At 44.9% G+C, this 17987-nt stretch overlaps 1 protein-coding gene across 1 annotated transcript in view; it reads left to right on the top strand.

Moving 5' to 3' along the window:
• The window catches only part of Il31ra (interleukin 31 receptor A), a 38268-nt gene extending 23172 nt beyond the window's left edge, over positions 1-15096 (top strand). Inside the window, exons 8-14 of the mRNA XM_055603486.1 lie at positions 4610-4795; positions 6202-6303; positions 7320-7466; positions 8902-9042; positions 11599-11692; positions 13225-13306; positions 14626-15096. Coding sequence (XP_055459461.1) covers positions 4610-4795; positions 6202-6303; positions 7320-7466; positions 8902-9042; positions 11599-11692; positions 13225-13306; positions 14626-15096 — 1223 coding nt within the window. The remainder of the gene's footprint in view (positions 1-4609; positions 4796-6201; positions 6304-7319; positions 7467-8901; positions 9043-11598; positions 11693-13224; positions 13307-14625) is intronic.
• Positions 15097-17987: the final 2891 nt, after the last annotated feature.

The following is a 17987-nucleotide window of genomic DNA, read 5'->3' as shown; positions in this document are numbered from 1 at the left end:
GTTTATCTCTGTCTCCTAACTCCTCCTGGATCCACCCTCTCCCCATTCCCCTCCTTACCCACCCAAACTAGCTTTCTTCTTCTTCTGTCCTCTCCTCGTGAGCACAGTTTGTGTTACCCAAGTACTCTTGAAAGTGGACCCAGAGGGCAGGGTTTTGCTCATTTGTATGGCAGGTTTTGTTTGTTTCTTTAAAAAATATGATTTCTGACATGCAAAATAACCTAACAGCTAAGAGCTGTTCTCTCTAATTGATACCTCTGTTTGCTCAGCCTGTCCTAGTTCAGGCACTTGTACAGCCAGGTCTGGAGTTCCCTGCCTGTCTTCTCCCCCTTTCCTCTTTTTAAACATAGCTCATTTGTGCCTGCATTTTAGAATTCTGGGAGGCTCATAATTTTGTGGGTTTTGGGTCAGCATTTAGTAGTATTCTCCATTGTTCATAGTTCTTAATATCCTAGTTCCAATATCCAAAAGTCTAGTGATGTTTTCAACAAATGATATATGATTGGAATTTGTATTCTTTGTTACATAGAGGTGCTGCCAGAAGAAATTAATCTCACTTCCCACTATTGCCCTGTAATGTTAAGCAGTAGAGAGCAGAGGGTAGAAGCATGGTCCTTGTAGTCCAGCAGCCCTGGGTTCAAATCTTTGCTCTTCCACAAGGTACCATTACACTGGGCAAGCCATCTAACCTCTCTAAGATGCCTGTGAACTGGGACCCTTATACAATGCACCTGTCTCACAAAACTGTTGTGGATAGTAAATGAGATTCTCTGTGGAAATGTTCTGTCTACTGCTGATTATTGTCCTTTTTTGCTTGTTTTGGGACGAGGTCTGTCCTTGTAACTGGGCTGTCCTCAAACTCACTATGTAGCAGAGGATGACCTTGAGTTTCTGACCCCCATGTCTCTTTCCCAAGTCATACCACATGAAACCCACATCACACCCTTAATGCTGTGCGGAGGATTGAACCCAGAGCTTCATTTGTGCTAGGCAAGTGCTCTATCAATTGAGTCATACCTCTAGCCTCATTGTCCTTGTTCTCTTTGTGTGTCTCTCCGCCTCTGTTTGTGGTGTCTATCTTGTGTGTCTTTCTTCTCTTTGTCTTCCTCTTTCATGCTGAGGATTAAACACAGGACCCTGAGCTTTGGTATATAGTACCAAATACCACTGAGCTTCTGGGTTACAGCAGCCCACTATCATCATTCTTAATAAAGTTCTGATTAATTACATTTCTGTTAGATATGGATCGTCAACTTAAAATACTATAAAATATACGTTAACTAAAATTATGCTAAATTTACTTAGGGATTTTTAGATTTTTATATTGAAACTATTGCCTATAATGGTCCTAGATAAAGCATTAACCAAATATGGCCCAGCACATTGTTTTAATTTTTGCAAATGAAGTACTTTCATATGCTCTGTGGCTTCTTTGCACAACAGTCAGATGATGAGTAATTATGAAAAAGACCGTGTGGCCTACAAACACTAAGATGCTTACTGTCCGGCTCTTTATAGAGGAAGTTTGCAGAGCATTATCCTAGAAAAGCACAGGTCATGCTTTTTCAATATCAGCGATCACAGATAAAGGCAGATGTTTGAGGCAGTACACACGTGTCAAAGGCATTATCCATGCATGTTGATGGAGACACAGAAAGAGATGATATGCATTACATCTCTGGCTATAATTTCAGTGTTTATCATAATTTACCACAGAAAAGGGAGACTCTACAGACTTTTGCTTAATAAAATCAGCTGGGAAAGTGTTAAGTAGTAATAAGTATATGATGCTTAACTATATATGGAGTTAATATGACCATCACATATTATGCATTAGGCTATGTCAGACATGGTAACAAGATGACATAGGTTATCTCAGCTTTGAAATGATTCTGGTGGATCTATCTTCTATATAATGAAACATTCCAGGAAAGTTTTGTGATTTGTGCAAGATTTTCCCAGTGCAGTTCTAGCCTGGTTCTGCATGAACTAATCTGGAGTAATATATTTATTTTAGAATTAGTGTTCATAACGAGACTTGGAATTCTGGTCACAGATGCTGTATGAGCCAAGATGGTGTTTGGCCTCTGTGAGATCCATGTCCCCATCCATGAAGTAAAGGATTGGCAAAGATAACCCTTCAGGGTCCCTCTAATTTACTTCTTGGATTTCATGTGTCTTGGGTTACAAGCAGGAGTGGTCTGGAACAGGATGTGGAAAAGCAAAGGCCCTTGTGTGGTGAGTTGTCCTGAGGGGCAGAGAGAGCTGCATCAGGGAGAGAGTTGGTCATGAGTCTGAACTGGCAAAGGAGAAGTGGCCCTGAGAATGGAATTTGCTAGATCTAGCGTGGCTGTCTTCACATCTGTCACAAGATATCATTGATGCTCAGTTAAACCTCTTCCCACTTTCAGGGCTGATCTCATTTTCCTCTTACTCTTGAGAATCTTTTATATCAGGATCAAGTGCTCATGATGTTCTTGATGAAGTACACCGATTAGTCTACTCAGTAGGATGAAACTTTTTAGAAACTTTTCGTGCTCCTTACTGAGGCCAGACTTTCCTTCCTGCCTGGCTGACTCAGTTTCTGGACTCCTCTCCAACCTCCCTATGATCTTCTTCCCAGCCCCCATCGCACACCTGACACTTTAGGCCTGGCTCTCTGATCTCTCTGAGCTCTCCAGGATTGGTGAGCAGGAGGAGTGTGAGGTCTGAAAGCTGTGCTCACTCATCTTTAGGGCAGGAGTCCTTGCCCAGTCACCTGTTAGGAAAATGTCTCCAGGAGACCAGAAGAGAAAGTGGGCGACATAGGTCAGAGGCTAATTAAGCCAAGGTACTATCTTATTGTCCTAAGGCTGCTGTAGTGGACAACCACAAACTGGGTGGCTAAGAACAACAGGAACACACTGTCCTACATGGTTCTGGAGGTTAAAGGTATAAGAAAGCAAGCTGTGGACTGGACCATGCTTCCCACAGAGGCTCTAGAAGAGGACCATCTTTAACCTTTCCATGCTTCTGTGGCCCTAGGCCCTGGCTTGAGGCAGCTCTGGTATCTTTGATTTCTTCCTTTTTTCTTTCTTTTCTTTGCTTCCTTCCTTCTCTTTTTTTCTTTCTTTCTGTTTCTTTCGTATGTGTCCCTGTGCATGTTAATTTGTACATGTGTGGAGGCCAGAGGCAGACTTCAGTTGTCTTGTGTGTGTGTGTGTGTGTGTGCGCGCGCGCGCGCATGTGTGTGCACTTTGAGATGATCTCTCTATGTCACCCTGGTTGTATTGGAACTTGTGTAGACCAAACTGGCCTCAGTGATGATTCTCCTCCTCCAGTTTCCCAAATGCTGGGGTTAAAGACATGCACTACCACACCCTTCCAGATTTATTCTTATTATTTTTAATTATGTGTATATGCAGGTGCCTGTGTGGCACTCACATGCGTGTACATGGGAGCAAGAGAAATTGGTTCCCTTTGGAGCTGAAGTTACAGGCACTTGTGTCTAATGTGGGTGCTGGGAACCCAACTCCACTCTTTACTGCTGAGACGGCTCAGTAAAGAGACGGGGTCAATCCCTGATTTTCAGTTACCAGTTTGGGTAGACCAGCTAGCAGAGGAACTCTGGGGGTCCTCCTGTCTAGGCCTCCCCCATCCACTGAACTCAGCTGTGTGGGTGTTAGGGACCGAACTAAGTTCCTCATGCTTATAAAGAAGTACATTAAGCACTTTACTGACTGGGCTGATTTCCCAGTCTTACCCTCCCCCGACTTCCCTTTTATATAAGGACATGAGTTACGCCGAATGCAGAGCCCACCGTCCACCACACTATGGTGGTCCCATTTCCACAGAAAGTCATTTTCTGTGGCACAGGGGATATCATTTTGGAGGATATTCACCCCATAACAGTGATAAGGACAGGAAGGCAGGGGAGAAGAAGCAGGAGCCCAGCAGAAGAGGTGGCAATGATGTCCAAGGTCCATGCTCCTCACCCTGGCTCTGCCTCTGCCTCAGCTTCATGTTCTTCAAGCCTTAGTTTTCTCAGAGTTACCTTTCAGGTTGACACATTACCTGGCTTAGCTTCCGGGAGTAACAATTGAAATCTCAAATACAGAGCCAGTTTGAGAAAGGAACCCTGAGCTGTAACTTTTAGGGATTAAAATGGGTTTCTACTCCTACTTGGAGAGTTTGGCTTGCAGAGAATGCATAGGACGTTAAGTCCTTTCAGGTACTAGCTTGCTAGAGAAAGCTGTTTCTGGAAACTCATTAGTTTGGAGAAGGTTAAAGCAGATTAAGAAAGTATTTAATCAGCTGGGCATGGTGGAATACACCTGTGATCCCAGTTCTGGGGGGGGGGGCGGTTGAGGCAGGCTGATCTCTGTGAGTTCGAGGCCAGTGAGTCCAGGACAGCCAAGTCTTCACAGAGAAACCCTGTCTTGAAAAACCAAAAAATGTAATCATCAGAGGTATTTAATAAGAGAAAAGAGAGGAAATGAAAGTTATGAAGGCTACGATGGAGACCTTGAACTTTGACATCTTGTAATTTGGCAATGCCTGGATGCCAGTGAGGCTGGTGCACTTGGGCTGAGTGGGGCAGCTGTGAATTAGTCCTTTCCCCTCTCTTCAGCCTTCCAGTGCATCCGGGCCATGCAGGCCCACCTTGCTGAGCCCCTGCTGGTGGTCGAGTGGCAGACCTCCAATCCCGAGGTGGACACGTGGATGGTGGAGTGGTTTCCAGAAGAAGCAGAGTCAAAGTTCCCTGCTCTTTCCTGGGAATCCGTGTCTCAGGTCACCAACTGGACCATCGAGCAAGGTAGCTGGCACAGAGCCTGCAGGCTCCCTTCGTTTGGGATTTGGTTTCCTTTAAATCAGCTTTCAAGGCTATGAGGACAACACTGGAGAAGGTTAGCAATCGTCACAGTTCTCAGCATTTCCTACATGAGGCTGGCACAGAAAGCCTGCCCCAGGTGGGAAGTAAACATAATCTTCTCCACCCATGTTGATGGAGGCACAGGAAATAATAATGCTCACCAGCTGGCCTGCCAGTGTGAATCATACTGTAACAGAGAAAAGCAAGGTTTTTAAAAATAATATTCTGAGTCTGATAATTTCATCTGAACATACAAGGTAGTTTGCCTCAATCTACCCTAACTCCTCCCAGATTTATTTCCCATTTTCCCCCACCTCTCCCTACTTTCTATCCCTCCCTCTTTTCTTTTAATTTTTTTTATAACTCACTGAGTCTAATCAGTGCTGCCCATATAGGCAGGGGTGTAGAGCTGTCCCTAAGAAGTGGGGACACACCCTTGAAGAAAACAGACTCTCCTTTCCCTATCATCCACCAACTGTCTATAGTGGCCCCTTGGCTAGAGATGGGTCTCATGAAGGCCTCCCCACTCCGTGCTGGAATGTGTGATCTCGTGCAAGCAACCCAGGCTGCTGTGAATTCGTGAATGCAGTGGTCCCGTCATGTCCAAAAGAAATAATCTTGATTAGCACCTACCTGAGGAGAGCCAGGACAATCGGGGTAACAGCAGAGTTTGGTTCCCGTTTGTACTACCTCAGAAACTCCCTTCTGTTCCAGCGGCCTAAGAGCTAGGCCCCTTCCTTAGCGGCCGGCTTTGTTTTAAGTTAAGCCCATTTCCCATGTGAGATATAAGTTCAGCTTTTCCTTTTAAGTCTCACCACTCCAGCTCTTTCTAAATACTACTGACATCACTCGCCAGGCATGACGGTATGTACCTATAGTCCCAGCCCTCCAGAAGACACTGAGGCAATCGGAGGATCTTGAGTTTAAGGCTAGCCTGGGCTATATCATGAGACTGTCTCCCAAAACAAAACAAAGCAAAAAGAAACACAAGCCTTATGAAGGGATTCAAGAGCGAGAATTCAAGGTATTTGAGTATATGCTGTTGTCATAAGGGCTAAATTTTATCCAGCATGTCCCCAAATCATATGATAAAATCAGTGATTAAGGAAGGACCGGCTCCCCCCTCCACCCCCATTCATGATGGAGCTGTAAGCTTATTAGAAATGTCCTCAGCTTAGTTTTGGAAGTTAGAACATTTCACAACAAGAGTAGACATTAGAGACCATCTCACCTAGAAAACAAAATGTCTTCTGTGAGTCTTAGGTTACAACTCAGTCCTTCATTTTTTTTCCAACTCTGCCATTATGTATACTTATGCCATTCTCTCTCTCTCTCTCTCTCTCTTCAAGATAAATTGAAACCTTTCGTATGCTATAATATATCAGTGTATCCAGTGTTGGGACACAAAGTGGGAAAGCCATATTCAATCCAAGCTTATGCCAAGGAAAAAGGTAGGTGTGGACCAGCCTTGGGGGAGGGAAACAGGCTTTTACAAATTCAGATGCAGGGTTGTCTTATGACCCATTTCTACCTGACTTTAATCTTCATCTTCAACTGTGTGTGTCTGACACACTTGGGCCCAGGGTATAGAATGACTAAACTTCAAAGGTGGGTAGATATAATGAGTTCAAAAAGCCCAGTCACTTCCCACTTTACAAATGGGAAATTGAGCTTCACAGAGGGGAAGCCTAATGTCACAAGGAAATATCAGCTGGGGCTGTAGCCGAAGTTAGCATTAATTAGCATCAATTCAGGAAGCCTGCCAAGCTCATGGTACACATGTTGAAAATGGTTCTGTGAGTGCACACATGTGCACGTGGGCTTGTTGTTCATGTGTGCTTTGGTGCACATGTATGGAGGCTAGAAGTCAGCCTTGCTTATCACTCCTCAGAAGCACCCACCTCTTTCTGTTTTGACATGGTCTCCCTGGGACCGGGGCTTGCCCGTTAGCCTCGGCTGACTGGCCAGCAAACCTGAGATCTGCCTGACTCCACCTCTTCAGCTCTGATCTTGCAAGCATAGACTGCCACGGCCAGCTTTGTACCTGGACCCCAAGCTTGCACACTGGCTGGGCTCTCTCGCAGTCTCCAGCTGGCTTATGAGCAAGGACTTTACCAGTCCATTACTCAGACTTTGTTATCTTTTGGTCTTCCACTGATTCTAGCTACACTTTACAGACGGGAATGAAAGCTGGGTGCTAATTGGAGTGGGGGACCTATAAGAAAGTACATTTCCTGGGGGCTTTGAAACCCCGTGTCATGTTGTGTAAGATGTCTGACTGCAAACAAGCAAACAACAACAAAACAATCTCTACAATCAAGTTTACTCATCAGTTTCCCCATTCAACCTCCTTATCCCACCCTCAGCATTATGGGTTTTGCCTGAACAGTGGGTTCATCTTTTAGGGTGTGATCCAGCCTTGTTTTGTTTGTTGGTTGGTTGGTTTTAATCTCCCTGTCCTCTGAAGCTCCCTCCAAAGGTCCTGAGACCAGGGTGGAGAATATCGGTCTGAAGACAGCGACAGTCATATGGAAAGAGATTCCCAAGAGTCTTAGATACGGATTTATCAACAATTACACCATATTTTACCAAGCTGAAGGTGGAAAAGAGTTCTGTAAGTATTCGCACGGCCAAGCTGAGCAAGCTCAATCCACCCCTCCCCCCAGATGATGTGAAGACACCTGACACAGGGGTGGCTCTCAGCCCTGTGACCTGTCCACTTGTCCAAATACTTAGCTTCTGTATACCTCTCTGAAAATAGAGTCAAGGGTGCCACCTCATGAGCTGAAAAAGATTAAAGGAGTAGTGAAGAGGATCGGGGAGGGGTTGATGCAATCTCTCCTGCTCAGTCACAGCATGGGCTGGCCTACTCCCATGAGCCCCTCAGACTTTTCCGACCATTATGCTGGTGGGATCTGCCCTGCTAAAGAGTGGGTTCACATACAGGGACAGACCTCGTGTGGTGGTACTTGCCTTAGTGCAAAAAAAAAAAAATTTTAATTAATTAATTAATTAATTAATTTAATTAATTAATTTAATAAATTAATTAATTAATTTAATTAATTAAGCATGAGTTCTACTCCCCATTGCCTGGGGTCCACAGTATCTCCTGATGTCCTAAGCTCTGGACTCTCCTCAGAGTCCCCTTTAGGCTAAATCTGATTTTGTTATGGTATAGTATACATAGGGTAACATTTGGCAGTAAACATTTGAAGGTGTATAGTTCAGTGGTCTTAAGAACACCCGCCATGTTGTATAATCATCACCTCTCCCTCTGTTCCCTCTCCATGTGGAAGCTTTGTATTCGTCTAATCAGTTGATCCCTGGCCCCTCAGCCTCTGGTAACTGTGTCTATTACCTATTCAGGTTGTTTCAAAGAAGTGATCAGGGCTGAGGGGGCAGCTTAGAGCCCAAGCACTTATCTGGCATGTACAAGGCTTTGAGTTCACTGTAAAATAAAATAGGTTAATCTTACACTGGTGTTTTCCCAAGGGGTACCATTTAGAAAACTTTCCTCCTATTCGCTAATGATATCACGCACACCTTTGTGTAGTTGTCGGCTAGTTGCATATCTTCTTCAGAGAAATGTCCTCTTAACTTCTTCACCCATTTGAACACCGGGGAGTCTTTGTGGTTTGGGGTTACAAGTTCTTTGTATTGTGAGTATAAGCTTCTTATCAGATATACGACTTGCAAATATTTTCCTCAATTTTGTAGGCAGTTATTTCAGTCTTGATACTGTCTTTTGATGAACAGAAGCTTTTTAACTTCAATGAAATTCAGTTTAATATTGTTTTATATAGTTGCTTGTGCTTTGGGTATCATGTTTAAAAACCCATTCAGAATTCAAAGTTGTGGTTTATTCATTTTGGCTTTTGAAGAATTTTACACTTTCAGCTCTTATGTTTAGGCCTTTGGTCCATTGTGGTGGACTTGTCTTAAGCAAAACTAGAGAATCTAGAATTACAGGTCAGGGCTCCCAAGCTCAATAACTAACGCACATTTTCAGTTTGGTTTGCTGTGCTATTTGGCTTCTTTTTTCCCTTCAGCCAAGACAGTCAACTCCAGTGTCCTGCAGTATGACCTGGAGTCTCTGACACGAAGAACCTCTTACACTGTTCGGGTCATGGCCAGCACCAGAGCTGGGGGCACCAAAGGGGCGACAATAAACTTTAAGACTTCATCAATCAGTGAGTACTAGCTTCGGGCTTCGTTTTTGGCGGTTACCTTGGGTTGGAAACGCCATTTGTCAAGTGCAGGGGAGGCCAGCGGAGGGCAGCAGAGGACAAAGCTTGGTGCTCTCTGGCTCCCTCCACCCCTCTCCCCAAGGTGAACAATCAGCAGCTGCAGAGGAGCTGGCAAACTGAGGGCTGACTTGGACAGAATGGCCTTTTTGCTCCTTCCTGAGAAGCAGCCTCAAAAATCAACATCAGGTTCAGCCTGAGCCATTTCAAAGGCTGTTGCCCCATCTCACGTTCACGAGTTGCTAAATGTCAAGAGTTGTGCAATAGAGCCTGGGAAGGAAAAATTGGTTGATCAAAGGTCACTGACATACAGGGAGAGACTTAATATTACCATCTGTGGTGGGGTTTTTATTTTGTTGTTGTAGCTTTGTATTGTTGGCAAAACAATGTGTGTGTTCAACTTATCAGCTTTTACACTGAAAACATGGAGAACAAGAAGAATTTGATAGCTGTAAGAAATAAGGTAAAATGTAATAGTTTCATATGGTGGTTCGTTAAGGAAGATATTTAATAGGAAATCAGAGGATATGTAATAGACAAAGGAAAAAGAAGGGAAAAGCTAGCCTGTTCTACATTGTGAGTTCAGGCTACAGCCAGGACTACACAGAAGGATCCTAGCTCTAAAAACTGAAAAAAAAAAAAAAAAATCTTCTTGATACATCTCAAAAGCCTCATTATTTATATTCCTAAAGAATAAAGTAGACTTATGACTCTGGAAGCCCTGAGCAGAACATATTCCTTTACACAGAAAACGTGTTCTGTTCTGTGGGCTAACAATGTCTTTTTGAATTCTTTTTGATACTACTTTAAAAAAAAATCATTTAAAAATCATGTTGTATTTTCAGAGCTCCGGGTACAAGTTGTGTCAGCTCGTGAAATTTTCTCTTGGGATCAGATTGAAAGCGAGATCCTGTGCTGGAGCCTAGAATGTCTCCCCTTGGTCTCTAGGTTAGAGTACAGACCGCTGTACATCCGGGACCCTCTACAGTCCATTCTCTTTCTTTAAAGACTATGATGATGATTGTGTGTGTGTCCGAGTAAACCTAAGCGCACCACATGTCTGCATAGGTCAGAGGTGTCTCCCATGGCTTGGAACTGGGACGACAGGCATGTGGGTGAGCGAGCAGCCGTGTGGGCGAGAGCAGGACCTGGTGGTCCTCTGCAAGTGCATCCAGCGCTCTCAACTCTCTGCCAGCAGTCTGTAACCCACTCACACACAGCAGCCACAGTTTAAAGCTCTAGATTCCCTGCTGAAAGGACACCAGTCTGTGCTTCATGATTTAAACAAAATACAAGCTGTCTGCCCCTTACCTCATTTCCTGTCGCTTTCTGACTCTGTGTCTCTGACTCACTCCCTGTCCAAAGCTTTCATATCTCTCTGGAATGCTTCTCTCCATTCAGGGCAGGCTCTTCTTTCTTGTAATCAGATCTAGCCAGGCATGGTTGTGCACTCCAGCCTCAGCACTCAGGAGGCAGAAGCAGGAATATCTAAAGTATGAGGCTATATGGTGAGTTCAGGCCAGTGTGGCCTACACAGTGAGACTCTATCTGGAAAATTAAGTAAACTATATATATAAATAAATATAAAATTAAGTTGCCTAACCTCCCTCCACTTTACCCTAGTTTTCTCCATTTGAATATTCTATGTTATCTGAAGTACTCTTACATTATTCTATTAGGATTCTCTAGAAGAACAGACCTGGCATGGTTTAAGTGACTGGAGGCTAGGCTTTCCAACAGTGCCATTCCTCGTGCCGCTGAAGCAGAGCCCCTGACAGCTGCTCAGTCTTAGAAGTCAGAATCTTGAGAATAAGTGTGGGGGTTAATGATGCAGTCCTTGTCCGAGCTGGAGGCCTGGAAGCTGTCTGGAGAGGTGCTAGAGTGAGTCCGTGTCCAAAGGCTGGCTATGGTCAGTGTTCATGCTCAGGAAAGAGGGTCTCCCATGTCAGTCTCTGGACACACCCTCACAGACACACAGAAGCACGGATTCACTGTTCTCTAGGCATCTCTCAGCCCAGGCAAATCAACAGTCAAAGATTAACTGTTTCACTGTGTGAGTTTTTCTACCCCAGTACTTACTCAATGTGAGGAAGGATCTGATATTTCTTATTTGTTTTTATTTCTTAGAGTGATGTCTGGCCAATAGTTATGCTCAGTAAGTACTGACTGAATGAATGAAGTTAGAAGATGTCCCTGACAAACACAACCTCTATCAGTATATAATGTGTAATATTTGAAGATGCCAATGAAACCCATTATTCTATATAAGTAATATATACTAAGACAAAAGAAAATATTTCAATGTCTATCATATTGTCTAGGGGAAAGACAGCTAGATGGGGAACCAAAATTTCAGTGGTTTTAATAGAAATAAATTGAAATTAAACTTAAAAATTAATGAGAAATGTTGTTGAAACTGAAAGAAAAAAGTGAATATTTGATTTTTGTCAAAGAGTCAGTGAACTTTACTGACAAGGGTATTTTGTTCTCTTTGTTACAAAGGTGTTTTTGAAATCGTCCTTCTAACATCTGTAGTCGGAGGAGGCCTGCTTCTACTTAGCATCAAAATGGTGACTTTTGGTCTCAAAAAGTCAAAGTGAGTTCATAATTGACAGTGAATGCCTTAAAAATCAGCTGCAGAAAGCAGCAGCATGGTGGCTCACAGTGTGAGAAGTCACTCCACCTGGAGGGGGTTTCTGTTCATTCATTCATTTGGCCCATACTTGTGGGAATGATTAAAAACCACACCCTCGGACTAAGGAAGGTTCTGACAAACAAGAAGGCTTATTTGGTCAGGTCTGTGCACCAAGTTTAGATTCTTCTGAGGCCAAGGAGTACCTCTTCCCCAGAGGCTCTGTCTACCAAGGTCTACCACCTGAGGCTGGAAAGGGCTGGAAAACTGAGCCCTGGAATCAGACTGTTAGCCAGCCGGGGGAGAGCACACATCTGTCCTCTGTTGTGGCACAGAGTTGGAGGGCTAGCTGCAGACACATTTGCCCTGCCTGCTCTTGCAGTGTGGGGAAAGAACTTTGTCTTCCTCATCTAGTATTTCTCCCTGGACTGAGCCTTATGCTGCCTCAGTGTTCCGCCTTGGTAGGGCGCCCTTCACTGGCCCTATGAGCCTTCTTTGCCCAACAGCTGGGACTCATTCTTCATTATTCTAATGTCAACCCTCAGTTACCAACAGTGTGCTGCAGCCAAGTCACAGCAGAGTTTTTTGTACATCATACTCTTAAGTAATCATCTTCAGTCTGGGCACGTGTCAGAAGCGGGTCCTGCCCTGACAGTTTCTGACTCAGAGTTCTGGGATAAAGACCAAGAATCTGTATTTTGATTAGTTGGTGATGCCGATGTTGAAGTTGGGAACTCATTTTGGGAACCTCTATGCAGAAGTGTGGGTAGTTAGTGCTCCTAAGAACACATTTGCCAAGAGTGACTGTAATTCAGTTTCCAACATCAGGGGAGAGATTCAGCAGTGATGAAGAAAGGAAGATAAGGGTGGAAAGCATGTGTCTCCAGTTGTCTCCATAGACAACTGCTTCACATTTCCTGTCAGTCAAGAGTGCAGAAGTTTACTCTTATTTCCTGTCAGTCAAGAGTGTAGAAGTTTACTCTTATTTACTCTTATTAAATAATGAACTGTGCAATTGCCTTCTGCCTTGGTATTTTCTATTGCTGTGAAAGATATCATGATCAAGGCAACTTATAAAGTTTTTATTTGAGGCTTACAGTTTCAGAGGGTTAGAGGCCATGATCGTTATGGTAAGGGAGCATGGCAGCAAGGAGGTTGGCTTGGCTCTGCAGCAGTAGCTGAGAGCTCCCATCTTGAGACACAGCCATGAGACAGAGAGAGACCTAGCTGGGAATGGGTGTGCTTTTGAAAAGTAAAGTCTTGCCCTCAGTGACACACTTTCTCCTACAAGGCCACACCTCCTAATTCTTCCCAAACCATTCCACCAACTGGTGGCTAAGACTCAAACATAGGAGTCTGTGTTTGTCATTTAAAGCAACCACACCCTTCTTGAGTAGGGAGGAACACAGTTGCCTTTAGTGAACCTTGCCCTTAGCTCAGCCACACACTACCCACAGATCATGTCCTAAACTCACCTCCTCTCCATCTTTTAGTAGCCGCTTTACTCGTCTGTGTTGTCCTGAAGTTCCCAACCCTGCTGAAAGTAGTTTAGCCACGTGGCTCAAAGATGATTTCAAGGTATGCATTGCTGGTTTTTTTTCCAGGATATCATACAAACTGGGTGGGAGAGGTGGACTGGGTGAATGGAAATGAGAGAGGCTTTTTCCCAGGGTTCACAGAGAAAGAACTGAAAGTTTGAAAGGCCCAGGGAATGGCTGAATGGGCAGATGGAAAGAGCCTTCCTCTTGTGACTTTAACCTTCTGCTCTGGACTGGAGGAAAGGCCCTCACCAGTGCCTGAGGTGTTCCCCACAAAGAACTGGTCCTGTAAGGATGCTGTGGAAGAAGGACTGTTTGAATGACTTGGCTTTCTGATGGGGAGCAAGAGGGCCTGACTACCAGCTCTGTGCCCATTTAAAAAGCAGCCAAGAGAAAATTAATCTAGGGGCTACTCAGAGACACAGGAACACTGAGGAAATGACAATCCAAAGGCAGCTTTGAATTGTATCTCTCCGATGGTAAGCGTTAATTAGCAGTAGGACTTCCTGGTGTGTTTTTCCAAGTCAAAATCCTCCTTTTAAGCATATTTTTTAAAACTTGGAAAATGTCTAAGTTCCCCCAAAGTGGAAATCAGCCCAGGCAAATGCAGCTCTTAAATCCTTACTATATTGAAAGCCCTTTCCCAGATGGGCCTTGATGCAAAAATTTAAAACATTAGTCTTCTTTTTTTTTTAACTTGGAATTTTTTTAAACACGGATATTTTTGTAATAATGAGCACTTTTTGCTCCGTCCTTTCTTCACATATGTTATATTGGCCTCTCTGCCCTCCTGTTTATTAAATTGCTGAGACATGCTTTGCAGAGTCAGCAGGCTCTCCCTCTCCAGCATGTACTGTTTAATTGCAAACTGTATGTCAGGCATTGGGCCAGGTCGGCAGGAGACAAAGATGACAGAGACCCTGCCCTGTTATGAGGCCACCTTCGATTTTCTGGTGGTGTCTTTTCTGGTGCCTTCTAAGAGTCCTCATCTCAGCCGGGTGCAGTATACATGCTTGTAATCCCAGCCTCTCTGAGGATGGCTGTGAGTTCAAGACCAGCCTGCTCTACTAAGTGAGTCGAGGACAGCCATGGCTACACAGAGAAAACCCTATCTTGAAAAACCAAAAAGGAAAAAAAAAAAGTTTCATCTAACCTTTTATAAATATGATGTGGAAAATAGCTTTGAACGCTCTAGAAGGATTGTGGGCCCTTGGGTGCCGTTCTGCCGGAAGTGGCTGGTCACTGTCTGGACCGAGGAGAGATGTGGGGGCTAAGTGAGGGGCAGGACTGCTGTGCCCCAAATCTAGCAATTTGGCTGCGTCATTTGTGGTTCTTACATGACCCCTTTTCTCTCCGTAGGGCAAGTCAAATCTGAAGGATTCCAAAACCACTGGGAATACGGAAGACAGGGCCCTAAAACCGAGTCTGGTCCCCGCCGACCTCATTGACAAGCTGGTAGTGAGCTTTGAGAATTTTCTGGAAGTAGTTTCCAGAGAGGAAGCTGGAAAGGGTCAGGAGAGCCTTTGGGGAGGAGAGGAGAATGAGTACGTGGCCTCCCCGTCTAGGCCTGCCAGTCCCCCGGGGAAGAATTTTCAGGAGCCCTCCCTTTTAACCGAGGCTGCTTCTGGAGACTCCCACAGCCGGCCTCTGGGAATGGTGGAGGAGACAGAGTCAGAATTCAGCAAGCGACTTCCGTCTTCCGGGCAGAGTCCGGGACAAGAGCCTCCCGGTGAGGAGCCAGCTCTGAATCCGTACCTGAAAAATTCAGTGACAACCAGGGAGTTTCTCGTGCATGAAAATTTCCCAGAGCACAACAAGGGAGAGCTCTAAGTGCTCCCGTGGAGCGAGGACATCGGAGACCGAATGGGGACACCGAGACTTCCAGATGCCTCCCTGCCCACCCCCGCCCCCATTCATTTTGCTGCCCAGAATTTGGTGACACAGATGACGACTTATGCCTGGAAGAACCAAGCGCTTTAGAAGGAAAAGTAAGTTTCTTTCTTCTGCACACGCTCACCGAGGCCCCTTGAACCGGTGGTCTCAAGAGAAGGACTCCGCTTCGGAGCTTAGAGGTGGACGTGCCTGATCTTATCCCCAGGGGCCAAGCTGTCCTGGCTGTTGCTGAAGCTGTGCTCCGGATTACTGGACAGTTGTTCGTTCCCTGAACACCTCCTCCCCTCCGCGCAGAGGCCAGGAAGTGGACGGGTTCCTAACGGTACACCAGGCTCCCCCCGTCCTTGGCACCATCTCAAGGGTCTCGAGCAGTGCCCTTCCTGGGACTCTTCATCACCAACTTACTTTATTTTATTTTATTTTATTTTTTCTTATCAATATTGGGGGTTGAACTCAGAGATGTGTTTATGCTAGGCAAGTGCTCCACCCATCCCATTCACCCCGAGTTTATCACACATTGACTGCTGGTAAGTCAAGAAACCTCCGCTACTGGCATGGACTGGCAGCTCTGCCTACTCCGTCCGCCGGTTCTCAGCTCTTGCTGCTCGTGTCTTGTGTTGTACCGGGCAGCAGAAGACACCGACCCTCACGCTGCCATGGAGCCCAGGAATGCTCACTGAGAAGACCCTGAAATGGCTTCTTCCAGCCACACTGAGCAGGGCCTGGGAGCAGGCAGCGCTTACTTAGCAGCTTCACTGCTGTACCAGGAGGGCCTCTGCACCTTTGCTGCAGCCAGGGACAGAGCTTGTGACAAGAGGGAGCCTTTGGCGGAAGTGCCAGTGAGAGAATTTATTTGCCTGGCCCTGAGGAACTGTGTGACTGCGTACAGTGGTCCGGGTCACTTGGGTGGAAGTCTTTGTAGGTGACTTGGTGTTCCCCTCCCTCCACCAGGAGTCCTGTCTAGTTAGAGGGTGTCATCTGCAGTCTCCATGACCCCTGCTACCAGGAAACTCAGTCACCCCCATATCCTCCCAGAAGCCTACCGTCTTAGGTCTCCAGCTTTTCTCAGAGATGCCCCCACCCACGGTTTCTCTTCTCCCTGTATACCCTTTGTCTTCCCTCCCATCTCCCCAAGTCTGATCTGAACCCTCATTTTTCTCTACACTCCCTCTCCGACCTTGTTCCCTCTCTTCAACCACTTCTGCTGTCTATTTCCTCTTCTGAGTGAGATTTAAGCCTCCTTTTTTGGGTCCTTCTTGTTACTTATCTTCTGTGAATTGTAGTATGGTTACCCTGTACTATATAACTAAAATATACTTACATATATACCATGTGTGTCTTCGTGGGTCTGGGTTACCAAACTCAGGATGATCTTTTCTAGTTCCATCCATTTGCCTGCAAATTTCATGATTTCCTTGTTTTTAATGGCTAAATAGAATTCCATTATGTATCCATTCTTCGGTTGAGGGACATCTAGATTGTTACCAGATTCTATTATGAATAAGGCTGCTATGAATACAGCTGAGCAAGTGTCCTTGTTTTATGGTAGAGCATCTTTTGGGTATATGCCCAGGAGTGGTATAGCTGGGTCTTGAGATAGATCTATTCCTGATTTTCTGAAAAGGTGGCAGATTGATTTCCAAAGTGATTGTATAAGTTTGCACTCCCACCAGCAATGGAAGAGTGTTCTCCTTTTTCCACATCCTCGCCGCCATGTGCTATCACTGGAGTTTTTGATCTTAGCCATTCTGATTGGTGTAAAATGGAATCTCAGAGTCATTTTGATTTGCATTTTCTTGATGACTAGGGATGTTAGACATTTCTTTCAGTGCTTCTCAACCATTTGAGATTTCTCTATCGAGAATTCTCAAATCCACTTTTAACTGGATTATTTGGTTTGTTGGTATTTAATTTCTTGAGTTCTACTACTAGGGAGCAATAGTAATAGAAACTACATGGTACTGGCATAGAAACAGAATGGTGGATCAATGGAACCAAGTTGAAGACCCAGAAATAAACCCACACACCTACAGACACTTAATTTTTGACAGAGGAGTCAAAACCATACAATGGAAAACCAAAAAAAAAAAAAAGACAGCATCTTCAACAAATGGTGCTGGTCTAACTGGATATCTACATGTACAAACACTGGCATAGATTCATATTTATCATCCTGCACAAAACTCAACTCCAGGTGGATCAAAGACATAGAAGTAGAAACACTGAATCTCTTAGAAGAGAAAGTGGGGAAGAGCCTTGAACTCATTGGTGCACGAGACAACTTCCTGTACAGAACACCAATGGCTGAGGCTCTAAGACCAAAAATTAATAAATAGGACCTCTTGAAACTGAAAAGCTTCTGTAATGTAAATGACACTGTCAAGAGAATGAAATAGCAGTCTTCAGACTGGCGGTCTACACCCGACAAAAGGCTAATATCCAAAATATAGAAAGAACTCGGCCACTTTTTTGGTTGCAAGCTTACTGTGGGCACAAGAAGGTGTGTAATTCCCTGAAGCCCCCCTCTCTCCACGGACCATTTAAATAGTCCCACTGTGTCTCAGAGGCTTACACCTCCCCCAACCCTGCTCTTTGTCCCTGATCTATACAGTGACTGTTCACAGATCAGGAAACCAAGGAGGGACACGGGGAAACAGAACTCTCACTCTGGAGATCACCCTCCTGTCTGTCTGCTCTCAGGCCTTGGAAGTGAGTTAACAAGCGGGCTATTTGATCCCAGGACTGGCCCAAGCTCCTTCCCTTCTTCCCACTGTGTGGCTCTGCAGTGCTCCTCTGAGCTTCTCTCCCTGGAACCTCTGCCTGGGGAG

This window comes from Psammomys obesus, unplaced genomic scaffold (assembly GCF_907164565.1).
Source record: "Psammomys obesus unplaced genomic scaffold, mPsaObe1.curated_primary_1811, whole genome shotgun sequence".
Lineage (NCBI taxonomy): Eukaryota > Metazoa > Chordata > Mammalia > Rodentia > Muridae > Psammomys > Psammomys obesus.
Note: the sequence above shows the minus strand (reverse complement) of the source record. Positions and strands in the feature narration are given on the sequence as shown.